This window comes from Papio anubis, chromosome 8, assembly GCF_008728515.1.
Source record: "Papio anubis isolate 15944 chromosome 8, Panubis1.0, whole genome shotgun sequence".
Taxonomy (NCBI): domain Eukaryota; kingdom Metazoa; phylum Chordata; class Mammalia; order Primates; family Cercopithecidae; genus Papio; species Papio anubis.
In genome coordinates, this window is record NC_044983.1 from 118842668 (window position 1) to 118859689 (window position 17022).

Consider the following 17022-nt stretch of genomic DNA (forward strand, 5'->3'; position numbering starts at 1 on the left):
CCACTCATTCATTCAACTCAGATTTACTGACTGTCTCCTGCTCTGTGCCAGGAACAGGGAATAGATGGGTAATGTCTTTTCTTTGTGGAGTTTATAACCCAGTGGACAGAGACAGAAAAGTACACATTATAGACAATTTCAGATCATAACTGCTCAGAGGAAGGTGATATGATGGTGACGTCCATAGATTGGATGGTCAAAGAAGGCAGCAAGCTTCAAAACCCTGAGGCAGGGCCAAGCCTGGAGAGTGCAGAGAATGACTTGGCTTGGCTGGACCTCCTCATGCAGAAGAGATAGTGAGTGAACTTCAGTGTTTGATCTCTTCTTTGTGGGATCTCATTGGATCAAAGAGAGTTTTTTTAAACAGCTGGATCATTGGATAAATAGTTGGAAGAAAGCTGGATTGAAAAAGTTTGGAAACTCAAGCAAGCTTTGACATTTTAGGAATATGGAATCCAGGGTTCTGGCCTCAGCTCTGGCCCTAACTGCTGTATATCGCTTGGAAAGTCACTGGGCATCTCTGGTCCCCACTCCACCTCCACTCCAAGAGGGGTGACAACAGCTACAACAGCTAGCTCCGAAGAGCGTTGGTGGATCAGCTAAGAAGGGTTCTGAGCATGTAAGCCTATGGCAGTGCAGGGTATGCGGGCAGATGTGGCCAGGAGGGGTCCTTGGAGGTGGACAGAGGGAACAGAGGCAAGCTCCAGGCCAGTGTGACCATCTAGAGTTTTTCTTTCTTTTTTTTTTCCTTGAGGTGCAGTCTCAGTGTGTCACCCAGGCTGGTAAGTAGTGGCGTGATCTCGGCTTACTGCAACCTTCAACTCCCGGGTTCAAGTGATTCTCCTGCCTCAGCCTCCCGAGTAGCTGGGACTACAGGTGTGTACCACCACGCCTGGCTAGTTTTTGTATGTTTAGTAGAGATGGGCTTTCACCATGTTGACCGGGGTGGTCTCGATCTCCTGACCTCAAGTGATCTGCCTGCCTCAGTCTCCCAAAGTGCTAGGATTACAGACATGAGCCACTGCACCTGGCCAACTGTGACCATCTAAATGGGTGTTCTGAAGTTGCTGAAGGGAAGTGCCCTTGGGACACATGGGACCCGCTTGTTTATATCACTGGCTTGGCAGTTCTCTCCTGGTCTTAGAAAAATCCTAGTCAGTCAGTCCAGGCCATAGAGAACGCCAGAAACCAGGTAGAACGTGTATGTGGGTGTTCTGTGAGAGAGAAGCTGGGAACTTGGGTCTCACGTTCACATGGTCAGACTATGTGCCTACACTTGAGATGTAGGAATGGGGTAAATTATTAGAATCAATCAGGTAAATGTTCATAATAAATATGTACATTCTCTTAAATCAAATACGCGAGATGATTTCTGAGAGATGACTTGCATCTGTGCTCTGCTCTGCGTGTGTGTCTGTGGGAACAGCGTGTAGGTGTTGTAACCTACGTGACTCTAAGGAAGTCACGTAACTCTGAGCCTTCGAATGATTCTGTTTCACAGCTTAAAAAGCGAAGGGACAGAGAGGTAATTACCAGTAAAGTCATGAACATGCATTCTAAAAACTTCATCTAGTAAAAGAGTTATTTAAAAGCAGTCAAAGGATTTCTTCCTGCTACCTTCTCCTGATATGAGGCAACCTCAAACTTTATCAGTGTGGGTCCCGGAAACCACTTAAGCCAGTTACAGTCTGTGATGAGATAAGTAAGCAAAGTGCTACATGAGCCGCCTGAGTGTGTCTGTCCATTAGTGAGTCCTAAGAGATTGCACCAGCATCTTCCTTTTTTTTTTTTTTTTTGTGCCTTGGTCCTCCTGCTCACTATTAGGAGGACAAGAGCTGAGGGCCAAGCTAGGTTGTGAAAGCCAAAAGGAACAACTGCTGTAGATCGCCAAACCTCACTGGTAATATAGGGCTTTTCCTTTGTGCTTTGAGAATTGCTCATCATTTTCCCACATGTAAGCTCGCAGACTTTCATCAAAGGCTTCCTTTGTCATAACTACCAATAATCAGAACTAGGATTTTAAAAGGCTGGTACCAGTTCTCCAAGCCTTCCCAGCTCTGTTATATTCAAGACAGCAACCTAAAGCGGCAAACAACTCATCCTTTATGAGGAAATGAGCAAAGAGACATCTCTGAACCCTGCTAAAGATTTCAGCAGCGGGGCTGCTTCTCCCCAAAAGCCCAGTTTCCAGCTTTCCCACAGTAGTTCACCAGGCTGCCATCTTTCATGTACTTTGATCCCATTTTGCCAAGTTTTTCTTCCCACCTCCCTTTATCAGGAGGTCCCCCAGCCCGCCCTCAGCACCAGGACAAAGCAGCCATCAGAAAAGACCAGACTCTTCTGTCCCGGGAGTGAATTCAAAGTCTTGGCGAGGCTGTTCGGTGTCTCCGTGGAGGAACCCACTGCTGGGAGGAGGCTGGGCCTGCCCGCTTACCCTGGTGATCTGAATGTTGTTCAGCTGCTGCTGCCAGTGGAGAATCGTCTCCATCCGATACACCCACATGTTAATGTTGCCAACCAGCACGGACTTGCCGACTCTTTGGACCAGTGTACATAAGGACGTGTAGAGGGTCTGGAGTAGTTCCCTTATTAGTCTAATGTTTTGCTGGTCTTCAAGGACTTGAGTGGGGAAGAAAAAAATAATCAAAGTTATGATACTGGAACACCCTGTATTTTACACGTGAGCTTTTCTCTGTCTCTATTCCAGTCATGTTACCCAGGCACTGCCTCTGGGGATACGGTTTTCTTCCTCACGCGTGTTTACTGTACGGTTGGCCAAACTTCTGCACTTGAGGTCAAAAGGTAGAGTTTCCATTATCTAGGTCCCTCTTTGTTCTCTTCTCTCTCATTTTCTATAAAGCCTCTTTCTCTTCATTGTTCTCCCAGCAGCCATGGCTCACCTGATCAGAGAGCCACTCCTTTTGCCCAGAAGTGACCCCCCCTTTAGGACAGTCAGTGGAAGGAGCATGGTTTCAGGGGTTTGGAGCCTGGGCTCTAATCCTGTCTGGCTGACTCTGTGTGATTGTGGACAAATCACTTCTCCTCATGGGCCTCAGTTTCTCCATGTGTATAATGAGTCAGGTGAACCCGAGACCTAAGGTTCCTTCTAGCTCGACTAGTCTACGAATCTATTCTGATTTTGTACACGTGTCGATTTTCTAGGAATTTGGGACCTGGCGGCTCGGGAGCCAGTGTTGGGACCTGTGTCTACACTGAGAAGCCTACGAGGCTTTTAGTAGGGCAAGTAGATGGTCCCAAAGGAAGGACAGGAGGGCGACGGTCTCACCCTTTGCCATGAGGATGCACTGCACCCCCTTCTGAACTGGAATTTAGTGCCTCTGAAATGTAGCTGGAGTTGTTCATTTCATCCATTCACACATCTTTAAATCTAATGACATGTCCACTCTATTGGAAAATCCATCTGCCCACCTCCATGCCTATTAAAAGGGGCGAGAGAGTGACAGAAGGCTCACCTTTCAGTACCACTTTTTCCAAAATATTCATGAAGTTCTTCTGGGCGATGCCACTCAGGGATGTGAGCTGTGACTTTGCTATCAGCTCCAACAGCTGAGGATAAAAATAGAAGTTGCCAGGCTTAGAATACAGAGATATTTTTCTCCTCTAATCTTCACTTTTGAGTCCCATGACACGTGGATACAGACTGACAGGGAGAGATAAATGGCAGGCAGGGCCACAATGCAATAAAAAGCAGATGCTCAGAGTGAAAGATAAATGGGGTAATTCAAAACCCAGGATTGGGCTGAGTATTTAATTGCTTTTCTTCTTTTAAATATAAAGAATTTTGGCTTCAGCCAGGGCTAATTCATTCTATTTGTCCTACTTCAGCAAGTGAAGCTGACGTACCCTGAAGGGAACAAAATCTCCCATGACCTGTGAATGGCTGAGTTCTGCAGAATCACCTCCCCAGGGGAATTCTTCTGCCCCCGCTTGAACTTCTTCCTTAATGGCACTGACTGCTCACAAGGCACCTAAAGCCCATGTTCAGCAGCCACGTGCACTTTCCATGGAAGTGGAGAGTCTTATCCTGATACCTCCTGCTTCTGCAGTGTTCAATAAACATGTCTATTAATTAGACTCTTTCATCGCACTTAAATTTCTGCAGAAAGATGCCTATCACAGAAAGAGAGAGAAATGCAGGGATGTATTTTATATGATGTCACTGTGGCTAAAAACTTGGATCCTTGTAGCTCTTGGCCTTAGATTCAAGTCTTGATTTGACCATGTATTAGCTCCATGATGATGGGCAAGTTACTATATTTCTTGGTGCCCCACCCAGTTTGTTCACCTATACTAGTAATACTTAGAGTGTTTAATACAAGGTTGAGTATTTAATACCTTTAATACAAGGTAGAGTCAATAATACAAGGTGGTTGTGAGTGATAATAGGAGAATGCACATAAAGCCCTCAGCAAGAGCCTGGCACTAATTCGGTGCTAAACAGAGTGTTTTTTTTTTTTTGAGATGGAGTCTTGCTTTGTTGCCCGGGCTGGAGTGAAATGGTGCAATCTCAGCTTACTGCAACCTCCGCCTCCCAGGTTCAAGTGATTCTCCTGCCTCAGCCTCCCAAGTCGCTGGGATTACAGATGCCCGCCACCATGCCTGGCTAATTTTCTTTTTTTTTTGTATTTTTAGTGGAGACAGAGTTTTGCTATGTTGGACAGGCTGCTCTCAAACTCCTGACCTCAGGTGATCCGACTGCCTTGGCCTCCCCAAATGCTGGGATTACAGGCATGAGCCACCAAGCCCAGCCAGTTTGTTTGTTGAAAAAGTATGTCCCATTCCTACCACCCCATAATCGCCAGACAAAAATAAATGAAGATAATAACTGAGGTTAGTGCATACTTAGTCCAATCTTTTTTTCCTTCTATAGCAAAATTCTTTACCGATGTGGCAAGATTAAAAAACAAATACAGACAGGGTGCAGTGGCTCATGCCTGTAATCCCAGCACTTTGGGAGGCCAAAGCGGGAGAATCACTTGAGGTCAGGAGTTCAGGACCAGCCTGGCTAACATGGTGAAACCCCATCTCTACTAAAAATACAAAAAATTAGCTGGGCATGCTGGCACATGCCTGTACTCCCAGCTACTCAGGAGGCTGAGGCAGGAGAATTGCTTGAAGCCAGGAGGCAGAGGTTGCAGTGAGCCGAGATTGTGCCATTGCACTCCCACCTGGGCAACAGAGCAAGACTCCATCTTAAAAAATAAAAAAACAAAAATAAAAAACAAAGATCCTATTGTTGAAAAATGAAACTTTAGACCGGAAGGAATCTTAAGAGACCACCTAGTTCAATCCACTTAACAGATGAGCAAAGTGAGGCTCAAGAGACCCACCTTATGAGCCACTCCACAACCAGTGAGGACTCAGCAGAGTCCTTCTCAACACAGCAAAATAAAAGAACACACTTCATGCATTCACAGGGTTAACAAACAAAAGAGGATGATATAAAGTGAAAGTAAGTAACTTCATGAGAACCCACCAGGCCCCCAGAGAAAACTATTAGGCTGGTGCAAAAGTAATTGGGGTAATAAGTAGCCTGAGACTCAGTAGACTAGACATAGAGAACCGAGAACCCTCCTTTACATTGAAGCTAGAATCTTCGCTGTTAGGAAACTCTCTAAGAGAATTTCATCTCCTGGCTAGGCTTCAGCCCGACTTCATTTCAGGTCAGTAAACACTGAGCATGACACTCTGGCGGGCGCTGGAATCAAGGCCAAGGGAAGAAGCAAAATGAAATTTTAAAGATTGGGTGGCAGAGGAGAATGGAAACTTTTGGATCAACAGCCTAGGCAATTCAGAGCACCTCCGCTTCCATGGCATTTGTGTAAAATTTTTGTCCCTCTGGAGTCCTTTAGGAGCCTGTTAAACCACACACAGACTTTTAATTTCCTGAATGTAATTTTACTTTACATATAAAAAAACCCACCCCCATCCAAACTCCTTTTTCTCCCTGCTTCTGTATCTTTTCCACATGCAGGGAGAGATGAGGCCAGCTGACTGGAGGAGGAGGTGGTTTGTTACAATCAGTACTGGTGATCTAGTCTGAGTCAGGAGCTCACCGAGTGTCTGCTAAAAGAGGCGGGAAATCAAAACACCAGTAGAGACCATGGCCATGGGCGGTGACCACACTGAATTCTGTGGTTTAGCTTTGCCACCAACCAGCATGTGACAGTCAAGAGAGGAGTGAAAATGGCACAAAGGGACTGACTAAACCTTTCATGTATCTCCCTGACCAACAGCAAGATTTGGAAGCCCAAGATGATGGTCTAATAATACCCTGATCCTCACATGACCAGCATGAAGCAGATGAAAGAAAACAAAAGCCTTGGGTCAGCTCTTGAAGGGCAATCGGCTGTGCACTGTGACTCATCACTGGGTAGGAGGTGGGGCAAGGGGTTGGGAGGAAGGCAGCCAGAGCACTGCCTGAAATCCATCCAAAACCCAGATTCCATGTGACTACCATCTCATGAGGGTGTCAGTTTTAATCTTGTCAAAATATGCACCAATCACAAGGACAAGTAAACTCTCAACACCATGACTGTGCATTGGAGGAGAAACGAACCGCCTTCTGGTCTGATTATCTTCTCTGACTAAGGAGAAGGAGGAACATAGCAGCAAAAACTTGTCAATTGACAGCATAATGACATGTTAACCACTCTGGGCTTCATCCTATCTCAAGGGAAAGTCCCCCCGCCGACCTTTTTTTAACTGTCAGACAGTTGTGGAGTCAGGAGAAAGAACCCTGGAATAGGAGAAGACCTGGATTCTCTAGCTGGGTGACCTTTGTAACTGTCATTCATTTAGCAAGTATTTTCTGAGTGTCTACCCTGTGCCAGCATCGTGGTAGGTGACAGGGACATGACGATGAAGACACATGATCCCTAGACTCATGGAGTTTGCTCTCCAGCCTACAGTGTAAATCATTTAATCCCTCTGAACTCCTGATTCTTCATTTCTAAAATGGAAATAAAAAGACTACTTACTTCACAGGATTGCTATGAGAATTAAGTGAGATAAATATGTACAAATCCACAGTAAATACCAAACATAAGCATTTTTATTACAAGGTATTCTTTCTTTCCTTTCTGAACTCCAGTCTTTTTGTGAAGTTTAAAGTTGACATCAGGGGTTGGCAAACTTTTTCCATAAAGTGCTAAACAGCAGGTGTTTTAAGGTTTGTGGGCCACATGGTCTCTGGAGCAACTACTCCACCCTGAAGCTATAGTACAGAAATGGCTATAGACAATGTGTCAATGAGTGGGCGTGGGTGTGTTCCAATAAAGCTTTATTTACAAATCAGGTGGAGGGGCCAGATTTGGCACCTGGGCTGTATCATAGAGTTTCTGGTATATATCATAGAGTTTAAGAGTGAGGGCTCCAGAGGCAAACTGTCCGCCTCAGTTTTCCCACCTGCAAAATATGCACAGTAATAGTACCTACTTCCGAGTTGCAGTGAAGATTAAATGTGTTCACATAGCATTCATAACTCTGCCTGGTACAAAGAATATACTCGATAAATTATTATCGTTAGCTTTTACCATAATACAGAGCATTACCAAGTAAAATTATTGCCAGTCAGGAAATACTGAGTTAACAGGGCAAATACAACCCATTTAAAGACCTTTGGAATTGCTTCAATTGTACCTGTTGTCAAACAAATGCATATTTATATTTCAATTGTACCTGTTGTCAAACAAATGCATAAATGCTTTCACACTGTAATATTCCTTTCTATCATTTTACTATGTTGGTGATACATTTAATAGCACCCTATCTGTTGATAAAAGTTAATGCTGATACATTTTATGACTTGCATGGTTTTTCTACCATGGAGTCTTATTTTGCTAACACTAACAATAACAATGGGGTGCTTAGTATGTGTCAGCAACTGCGCTAAGCACTATACATGTGTAATCTTGTTTATCTTTAACAACAACCCAATGAGGTAGGTTCTCCATTTAACCAAAGAGGATACTGAGGCTCAGAGAAGCACTCACCTAAAGCCATACCAGCAGTAGCAAATGGTGGAGCCAGGACTTGAGCCCAGATATGTCTAACAGAGAACACATTTACTTTTTTTTTATTGAGACAGTCTCACTCTGTCACCTAGGCTGGAGTGCAGTGGCACAGTCATGGCTCACTGTAGCCTTGACCTCCGAGGCTCAAGTTATCTTCCCACCTCAGCCTCCCAAGTAGCTGGGACCACAGGGGCACACCACTATGCCTGGCTAAGTTTTTTATTTCTATTTGCAGAGACAGAGTCTTCCTATGTTACGCAGGCTGGCCTTGAACTTGTGGGATCAAGTGATCCTCCTGTTTCAGCCTCGCAAAGTGCTGGGATTGCAGGCATGAGCCACTGTGCCTGGCAGAACATATATTCTGACAGTTTCAGGACTTCAGTTTGTCAAGGCCAATCAATTTGCATGGAGGGCCAAATTTTACTCCAAAAATGGGAGCAATACCATTTACTGTTGTGCTCTGGGGAAACAGAGTCTAGAAATTTTATATAATATTATGCTGTGACTGGTAATCAACTTTTAATATTAAGGGCGCTATAATGCCCAGAAAGTGCTAACAGCACATTTAGGATGAAGCAACTGCTTTAGGTAAACCACAGGTTCTACTTCCCACATCAGCATCACTCTATAGGCCCAAAACCACTAGGTAGTGATGTATGGAACTAGTGGTGAAGAGAGCAGAATTTACCGACTTTTAAATTATTTTTTTATTTTTGAGACAGAGTCTCGCTCTGTTGCCCAGGCTGGAGTGTAATGGTGCGATCTCAGCTCACTGCAACCTCCACCTCCCGGGTTCAAATGATTCTCCTGCCTCAGCCTTCTGAGTAGCTGGGATTACAGGTGCTCGCCACCACACCTGGATACTTTTTGTATTTTTAGTAGAGATTGAGTTTCGCCATGTTGGCCAGGCTGGTCCTGAACTCCTGACCTCAGGTGATCCACCTACTTTGGCCTCCCAAAGTGTTGGGACTACATGCGTGAGCCATCGCGCACAGCCCAAATTTATCGATTTTATTTGTGTTAAGAGAGCTGTGTGCCTAGGAAAGTAGGTTTGTATCTAGCAATCTGTGTACCAAGATGACTTAGCCAATTGGATTCTTTGCCCCTAGCCACAAGAGAAAAAGAGAACAGAGGAAAATGTCTTGTTTGGAAGTGGCTGCTTGTTTTTGACTGGGCAAATTTTAGCCCAGGTGCCAGTAATTTGTGGCTATGTTTAAAGAGAGGCAGGGGGAGGGAAGGGGAAGGAGGAGGAGGCTTCTCGGCTCCTCTGGAATTCCATGGTGTCATTATCGTGTGGGCACTCTGGGCATCCGGCATGATCTGCAGTGATGAGCTGTGCAGTACCAGGAACGGCTCTGAGCTACTGGAGGGAGGGATGGTGGTCACCGCATGCTGAAACCACATCCTGCCCTTCAGCTTTGGCTCATGCTAGTTCTGGAGGCAACGAACAGGAGACAAATCTAGTTGCAAGCAATATCGTCTAGCAAATCTCAGAGCGGATATGAACCAGAGTTTGAAGTGGTGTGTGCAAGATGAATGGGCAGAAGAGAGATTTCCCTCTTATCTCACTACACTTGTGTCAAGAGCAGGCTTCTTACATCTTCTTCCCTACAATTTATTTTAGTATAGCATTCATAGTTTAAAAAATCCATCAGTTCACATTACTTCTTTGCTTAAAATCCTCAAATGGCTTCTCCTTGCACTTAGGAAAAAACTCAAGCTCCTTACCATGACTGGCAAGGTTCTCCCTGATCTGGTTTCTACTCCTTTTCCAGCCTAGTTTTGCACAATTTCATTCTGCTCTGGCTACACAGGTTATTTGTCTCTTGAATAGGTCAAGCTTATTCTCACCTCTGGGCCTTTGCCTCTGCCACATCTTTACATGCTCAGCTCCATCCCATCCCTCTGGGCCTTTGCCTCTGCCACATCTTTACATGCTCAGCTCCATCCCATCCCTCAGGTGTCCGTTCAAATGTGGCCTGCCCCGGGCTCAGAGGACCCTTTCCTGGCCATCTTATGTGAAAGCCTCCCTGGTGCCATCTTCACCTTACTATGGTTTCATTGTTCTTCATTGTTCCATTTATGCATATCTGAACTGGTCTTGCTCACTTACTTGCTGATGGGCTAATTAGGATGGAACCCTCAAGACAGCAAGTGTTGTCCTGTTTCCCACTCTACCCCCAGCCTGGCACTCAACAAATAGTGTTTTTTTTAAACATACATTTGTCTTTTTGAATCAAAGAGTGTTGTAGCTGGAAGGGACTCAGGAAACAGTTTACCCGAATTTCCTCCTGCTACAGGTGAGGCGGCTCATGATGGCCAAATGACATATCAAGGTCAATGGCAGACCATCTGGCTGGTCAGGCTGATATCTGTATGGGGACTGGTTCCAGACTGATGCCCCAGGAGTGGCATGGGCCTAGGAGTAAATTACTTATAATGCAAACATATCTCAAACACTTTCCAGAAGGGCAAGCAGCCTGAGATCTGGAGGGACAGTAAACACTTGGGCTTTCAGAAGCATCAACAAAAATAGCAGCTTCTTCTACCTGTTAGTTTAAAAGGACAAAACCACAAGGCTCTTGCCTAAGTATACTCTATCATTCTCATATAGAATTGTTAAGAATAAGAACACAATTTATCCCCAAATTCCTTCTCTTGTATACAAGTGGGGTGCTACAGTATGAAGTATATGTCTGATTGGAAAATCTGCCAGAGTTATCAAAGGCAGAAACGAGGCCCAGCCTCAAGCAGCCTCGCCATGCCTCACATGCTCAATACCCAAGTTGGGTGTCCATCTATAGGAAGGTGGCGTCTTCTATAATAAACCTTCAGTTAGACTAGGCAGTGCCTCTCCCTGCTCTGAGTGCTGGGTACTTCCAAGACCCTTATTTACTCAGCGAATAACACAGATAAAAAACCTGGAAAGTTTTGTTCTGACTTTGAGCTTGAACACTGACAGGTTGAAAGAGAAAAAAATTTCAGCGACATTAATAATCTGCAGGCATGTCAAGATTGGATAAATATTATTTGCAAGTGAAACAGCTCTCTTTTAACAGAGGGAGTTAAAATAATAAGGAGAGCCAAGTTTACATGCATTAATTGTATTCTCAGCAGAGAGAGACTTGCCTCTTCATCTTTCACCCATCCCGGTTACTTTTCTTTCTTTCTTTTTTTTTTTTTTTTGAGACGGAGTCTCACTCTGCTGCCCAGGCTGGAGTGCAGTGGTGTGAACTGGCTCACTGCAACCTCCCCCTTTCAGGTTCAAATAATTCTCCTGCCTCAGCCTTCTGAGTAGCTGGGACTACAGGTACCTGCCACCATGTGAGGCTGATTTTTGTATTTTTAATAGAGATGGCGTTTCACCATGTTGGCTAGGTTGGTCTCAAACTCCTCACCTCAAGTGATCCGCCCGCCTCAGTCTCCCAAAGTGTCGGGATTACAGGTGTGAGCCACCACACCTGGCCCTGGTTACTTTTGAATTGACAATGGCCGTTGATTCCCCATTGCATCCATCTGAACAGTGACGTTTGGCAGTGATCTTCCTTAAACTGAGCTCCCATCTATTCCAGCAACGCTCACCTCTGCCCTACAGTTCTATAGGCTGAATGTCACATTGCTATTGGCCCCGACCCAAAATCATTCCCCTTCACGTTCGTTCCTTCCCATTTCTAGGTTCTGCTTACATCGCTTGTCTCTGCAAAGCCTTCCACTTGCCTTTCCATCTGGCCAAATCCTGGCCATCCCTCAAGGAAGGAGAATTTCAGGTTCTACCTCTTTCAAGAAGCCGTCTCCAAGGCTCCCAGACTGTGCTAATTCAATTCGCCATTTGAATAGTAATACTTTGTCCCCCGCAGAGTAGCCCAGAAGCACCTGACAAGCAGGGGCCAGGTCTGACATGATTCTCAAGTGGCTATGGCAACACTAGGTGTTTGGACCCCAATGTAGAAATACCTGTTCAGGGATTCAAAAGCATTCATTTGAAGCAATTTGCTGCATATGGAGACCTAGCAGGAGGATGCTGTCAATTCCCACTTCTTGCCGTCGGAGACCTCTTCCTTTACTGGACTCATGAGGCCTTCAGATTCTGGGTCCCAGATACTTAGAGCACAGTGTAAATGCTCTCAGGAGCATCCCTCCTTGGATGAGAAAAGGTCTGTGGGACTGGCACTGAAAACCCAGCTCACCTGAACAATTCGGCACATCCCAAGGTGTGATAAGCCCCCGACAGGGCCAAGATGCTTAGCTAGAATTTTAATAGAAAACATTGGCCGGGCACGGTGGCTCACGCCTATAATCCCAGCACTTTTGGAGGCTGAGACAGGTGGATCGCAAGGTCAAGAGATAGAGACCATCCTGGCCAACATGGTGAAACCCTGTCTCTACTAAAAATACAAAAATTAGCCGGGTGTGGTGGCGGGCATCTGTAATCCCAGCTACTCAGGAGGCTGAGGCGGGAGAATCGCTTGAACCCGGGAGGCAGAGGTGGCAGTGAGCTGAGATCGCGCCACTGCACTCCAGCCTGGTGACAGAGCGAGACTCTGTCTCAAAACAAAACAAAACAAAACAAAAACAAAGAGAAAACAAACAAACAAACAAAAACAAAAAACAAAAACAAAAAAAAAGAAGAAACACTGCTGGCATGCTAGTGCTATAGGTTTAGATCCTGAGTCATCAAGAACAAAAATGATACAAAATGGGCACACTTTCAATCCAGCAGTCTCTGAAGTAGCACTGGAAAGAAAATCAGGTAGAAAACTAATAAAACAGAAATCTCAGTATTTTATATGATCTTTAATCTCTGATTTTGTGTATTTTCTAATGCCCACCATAAGGTCCCTAAAGTTGATGATGACAGTAACAGCAACAACTACTACACTCCTTGAATGTTACCACATCCCAGGTGTGGTTCTACAGCATTTACCAGGTTGACATTCAGTTTCATTCTCACAGCAACACTGCAGGGCAGACATCATTACTGGCATCTTTTAGAGGTGTATGAGTTCTAAGTGAATTTATGAATATGCATAAATTGAGAGCGCATGCTTAAATTATTTTATACTATTAGGAGTCTATGCTCTAGTCTCTTAATCTTCCCCCATTTCCACGGGAGCCCTCATTTCTGTGGGTACCCTCCTACTTCTGCAAATACCCTACTACACCTAGGGTGGTGCGGGCATCTCCCACCTCTTCAGGTGGCCTCCTTTTTCCGCACAGCCCCCTCTAATGCTGTGGCCATGTCCCCATGTCTATGAGCCTCCTCCACTTCTGTGGGCACCGAGACACCACAGGATCTGCCTGCCTGAATGCTAATAAAAATGACTAACAAGGCCAGAAATTCCAGGAGATACAGATTTCCTCCCATGAAATCACTAGCAGTTTAACCAGCAGTCACTGAGGGACCCACCCTGTGCCCTCAACCTCCGCCTTTCAGGTTCAAATGATTCTCCTGCCTCAGCCTTCTGAGTAACTGGGACTAAGTGAATGCCCCCAGTACCAAGATGTGGTAGAGGCAGATAGGCTTGGAAGTTTCAGAAGGGTGGGATCACAATCATTTCTGTGCATCATTTCTTTTCTTTTTTCTTGTTTTGAGACAGAGTCTCCCTCTGTTACCCAGGCTGGAGTGCGGTGGCAAGATCTTGGCTCCCGGGTTCAAGTGATTCTCATGCCTCAGCCTTCAGAGTAGCTGGGATTACAGCAGTGTGCCATCAGCCCAGCTAATTTTTGTATTTTTAGTAGAGATGGAGTTTCACCATGTTGGCCAGGCTGGTCTCGAACTCCTGACCTCAGGTGATCTGCCTGCCGTGGCCTCCCAGAGTGCTGGGATTACAGGTGTGAGCCACCACGCCCGGCTCTGTGCATCATTTTCAAACGGGCCCGTGATTCTGCTCTTTTGCCTTTATTGCTGCTGCAGTGGTTGGCCTTTCCTTCATCCCAGATAGCACCAGTTTAAAGCCCAGGTGGCTGAGGCCACCCTCCATCAGAGGAAGGCCTCTGCATGTACAGCCTCCAGTGAATCCAAGGTCACTGTGGCAGAGGAACCTGTGTGAAGGGGCCAGGATGCTGATGCACATCAAGGCCCACCAGGGGCTTGGCAACAGCGTGCCTTTAATTTAAGGCATTGGGTTTAAATTTGAGTCATTGTGCCATATTCCAGCCTTTTGTCTGCCAAACCGCCAGTCAACTTAAACTAAAACATGTTTTTGGAAAACGCTTTCAGGGGTGGTAGGAATGCAGTAACTTGCTGGAAACATTCAAATGCACTTAGGGTGGTAACGCAGAAAAAAATAGGAATGTGCATCGGTTTAGGTTGTGATGCTCTGCTGCAGAGGGACAAAGAAACGGGTTGCAAGCTTTTATTTGTCCTTCTTCATCCACTAGCATGTATGGGTCAGTTTACTCCAGTGAGAAAACTGGTACTCAAGTTCTCCCTGACCTTCCCGGGCTGTTAATGGCAGCTACAGTTACTATAGAGTTGGGCTCATTCTCATCCCATAGAGAGAGCTAGGAGTAATCAGATCAAAGGTCATTCTGGCATTAAGACCCTCTCCTGTGATAGCGTATGTGCATGTGTGCAAATATTTTAGTGGTGATAAAAGGCAGGCTCCATTTTGCATTTTGCCTTCTAAGCAATGCGGTTGAAAGGAGAGAGCACTGGAGCAGGAGTTGGAGAACCAGGCTTAGGTCCTGCCTCTATTCCACGTCCCTTCCTGGGCAGGCAACCTTGTGCAAATCACCCAGTTCCCTGGCCTCTGCTTCCTCACCTCTAAAATGGGTTAACAACATCTGCCTACTGTACAGCCTGACTGTGCTTATCAAAGACGTAGATACACAAAGATGGAATTTGTAAACCACAAAGTAACAGATTTATAATTTGCTGGTTGATGGCATCTGGGGATGCCAGAGCCTGTTAGAAGTCATGACCTTCTGAAACACTGCTTGGCCAAGGTGCTGTTTCTTGTTTTTTTCCAGTGGCTTCCTCCTGCGTACTAGATAATGTAGCCTCACACTCGAAGCCTCTTCTCAAGTCTGTCCAATCTCCTTTTCTAGCCATATTTAAATGAACAATCATCAGTAGTGTCTATAAACTTCTTACTATACATGACTAACACTCATAAACTGCTTATCTCATTTAGTCCTCATCATATCTAGGAGCAGCGTGCTATTGTCATCATTTCCATCTTACAGATGGGCAACAGAGGCCTGCCCAAGATCATAATAACCAGCTCATGGCAACACCCTTCGATGATCTTATATTATTTTTTTTTTTGAGACAGAGTTTCTAAAACAACAGCCTCTGTCACCCAGGCTAGAGGGCAGTGGCACGATCTTGGCTCACTGTAACCTCTGCCTCCCAGGTTCAAGTGATTCTCCTGCCTCAGCCTCCCAAGTAGCTGGGATTAACAGGTGTGCGCCACCACACCTGGCTAATTTTTGTATTTTTAGTAGAGACAGGGTTTCACCATATTGGCCAGGCTGGTCTTGAATTCCTGACCTCAAATGATCCTCCTGCCTCAGCCTCCCAAAGTGCTGGGGTTACAGGCATGAGCCACTGCACCCAGCTCATGATCCTATATTCTAAAGCACACTGTGCTACTTCTGTCCATACTTGAATGTTCTGCTCACTGATCTCTCAAAAGACCTTATACCTGCCTGCCTGCCTCAAACCAGTTCCCCTGAGTTCTACCCTTATTCAAGACCAGTTTAAATCCCATTTTTTCCTTGAAGTCTTTCTTGAATATCCTGCCCACAGTGATGCTACCCTTCTGAAACTTCATAGCCTATCTGCCTCTACCACATCTTGGTTCTTTTCAAATTCATTCTCATGGTGTCAGGGTAGGTAACTTCTTTTAATGCACACTTCTCAGGCTATCAGTTACACTGTATGGCAGGGGGCAATAATTTTTTTTTCTTTCTGTAGAAATCCAGATAGTAAGTATTTTAGGCTTGTAGGCTATAAGCTCTCTGTTGCTCAACTCTGAACCCAACTCTGACATTTTGCACAAAAATAGTCACAGACAGTATCTAATGAATGGGCATAGCTGTTCCAATAAAACTTTATTTATGGATACTGAAATTTGAGCTGCACATAATTTCCATGTGTTATGAAATATTATACTTTTAATTTTTTAAAACATTGAAAAATGTACAAATCATTCTTATCTCATGGGCCATATAAAAATAGGCGGTAGGCTATTGACCTGAGGGCTAGAAGTTTGCTGACCCCTGCTGCAGACCTTCAAGGTAGAGTCAGATCTATTTCATCTATTTCCCTCACTGGCTAGTGGCAGGGCCTGGAGAAAATAATGCAGGTTTTAGAGGAGTATAAGTTTGAATTCAAGTTTAAGCTCTGCATTACATTGTACTCAGCAATAACAGACACCAAATAACAGTTGCTTTCATGACCTTTTAAAGTCATATTTTTTATTGGTACTGCTCAGTTTTTATCTTAATTCCATCTTATCCCAATAATGCAGTTTCTCAAGGGACTCACTAGGGACCAAGGGAACAGGGGCAGTTGTTTGGATAAATGTTGGTGTTTTCTGTCATTGAGGCTCACTGGGGAGAATATAAAGATTTTAAAAATGTACAACCATTCTAAGGACCTCAGAAGTCCCACTGCAAATAGGCAAATCTCTGTCCCCAACTGTATCTGGCCTATGAATTGAGTCTTCAGGTTTAGTCACCCTAGAAAGATGGTTGCATATGCTAAAATCCTACTTAACTTTCTGAAAAGTAAGTTACATTGCATTTTGAAATGTATATAACACTTTCACACCCACTGCCTTTATTTTTACATTTTATTTGTTCATTCTCATAAAAATGCTTCAGTATAGGTATGGTATGGTTATCCCAGTTTTATAGTTCAGAGAAGTAAAGTGATTGATGCGCAGAAGGTACCACAAAAAAACAAGCTTCGAACTTTGAGCTGGAATATAGGAGGGGCTGTCCTCTTTCCATCACTAAATTCCTGAAGGACCAGAGT

The 17022-nt window shown here is 44.8% G+C and overlaps 1 protein-coding gene across 1 annotated transcript in view; it reads right to left on the bottom strand.

The window, feature by feature from the left end:
• The window catches only part of FBXO32 (F-box protein 32), a 43362-nt gene that overhangs the window by 12874 nt on the left and 13466 nt on the right, over positions 1-17022 (bottom strand). Inside the window, exons 5-6 of the mRNA XM_003903133.5 lie at positions 3474-3567; positions 2435-2619 (exon numbers count right to left, since the gene is read on the bottom strand). Coding sequence (XP_003903182.1) covers positions 2435-2619; positions 3474-3567 — 279 coding nt within the window. The remainder of the gene's footprint in view (positions 1-2434; positions 2620-3473; positions 3568-17022) is intronic.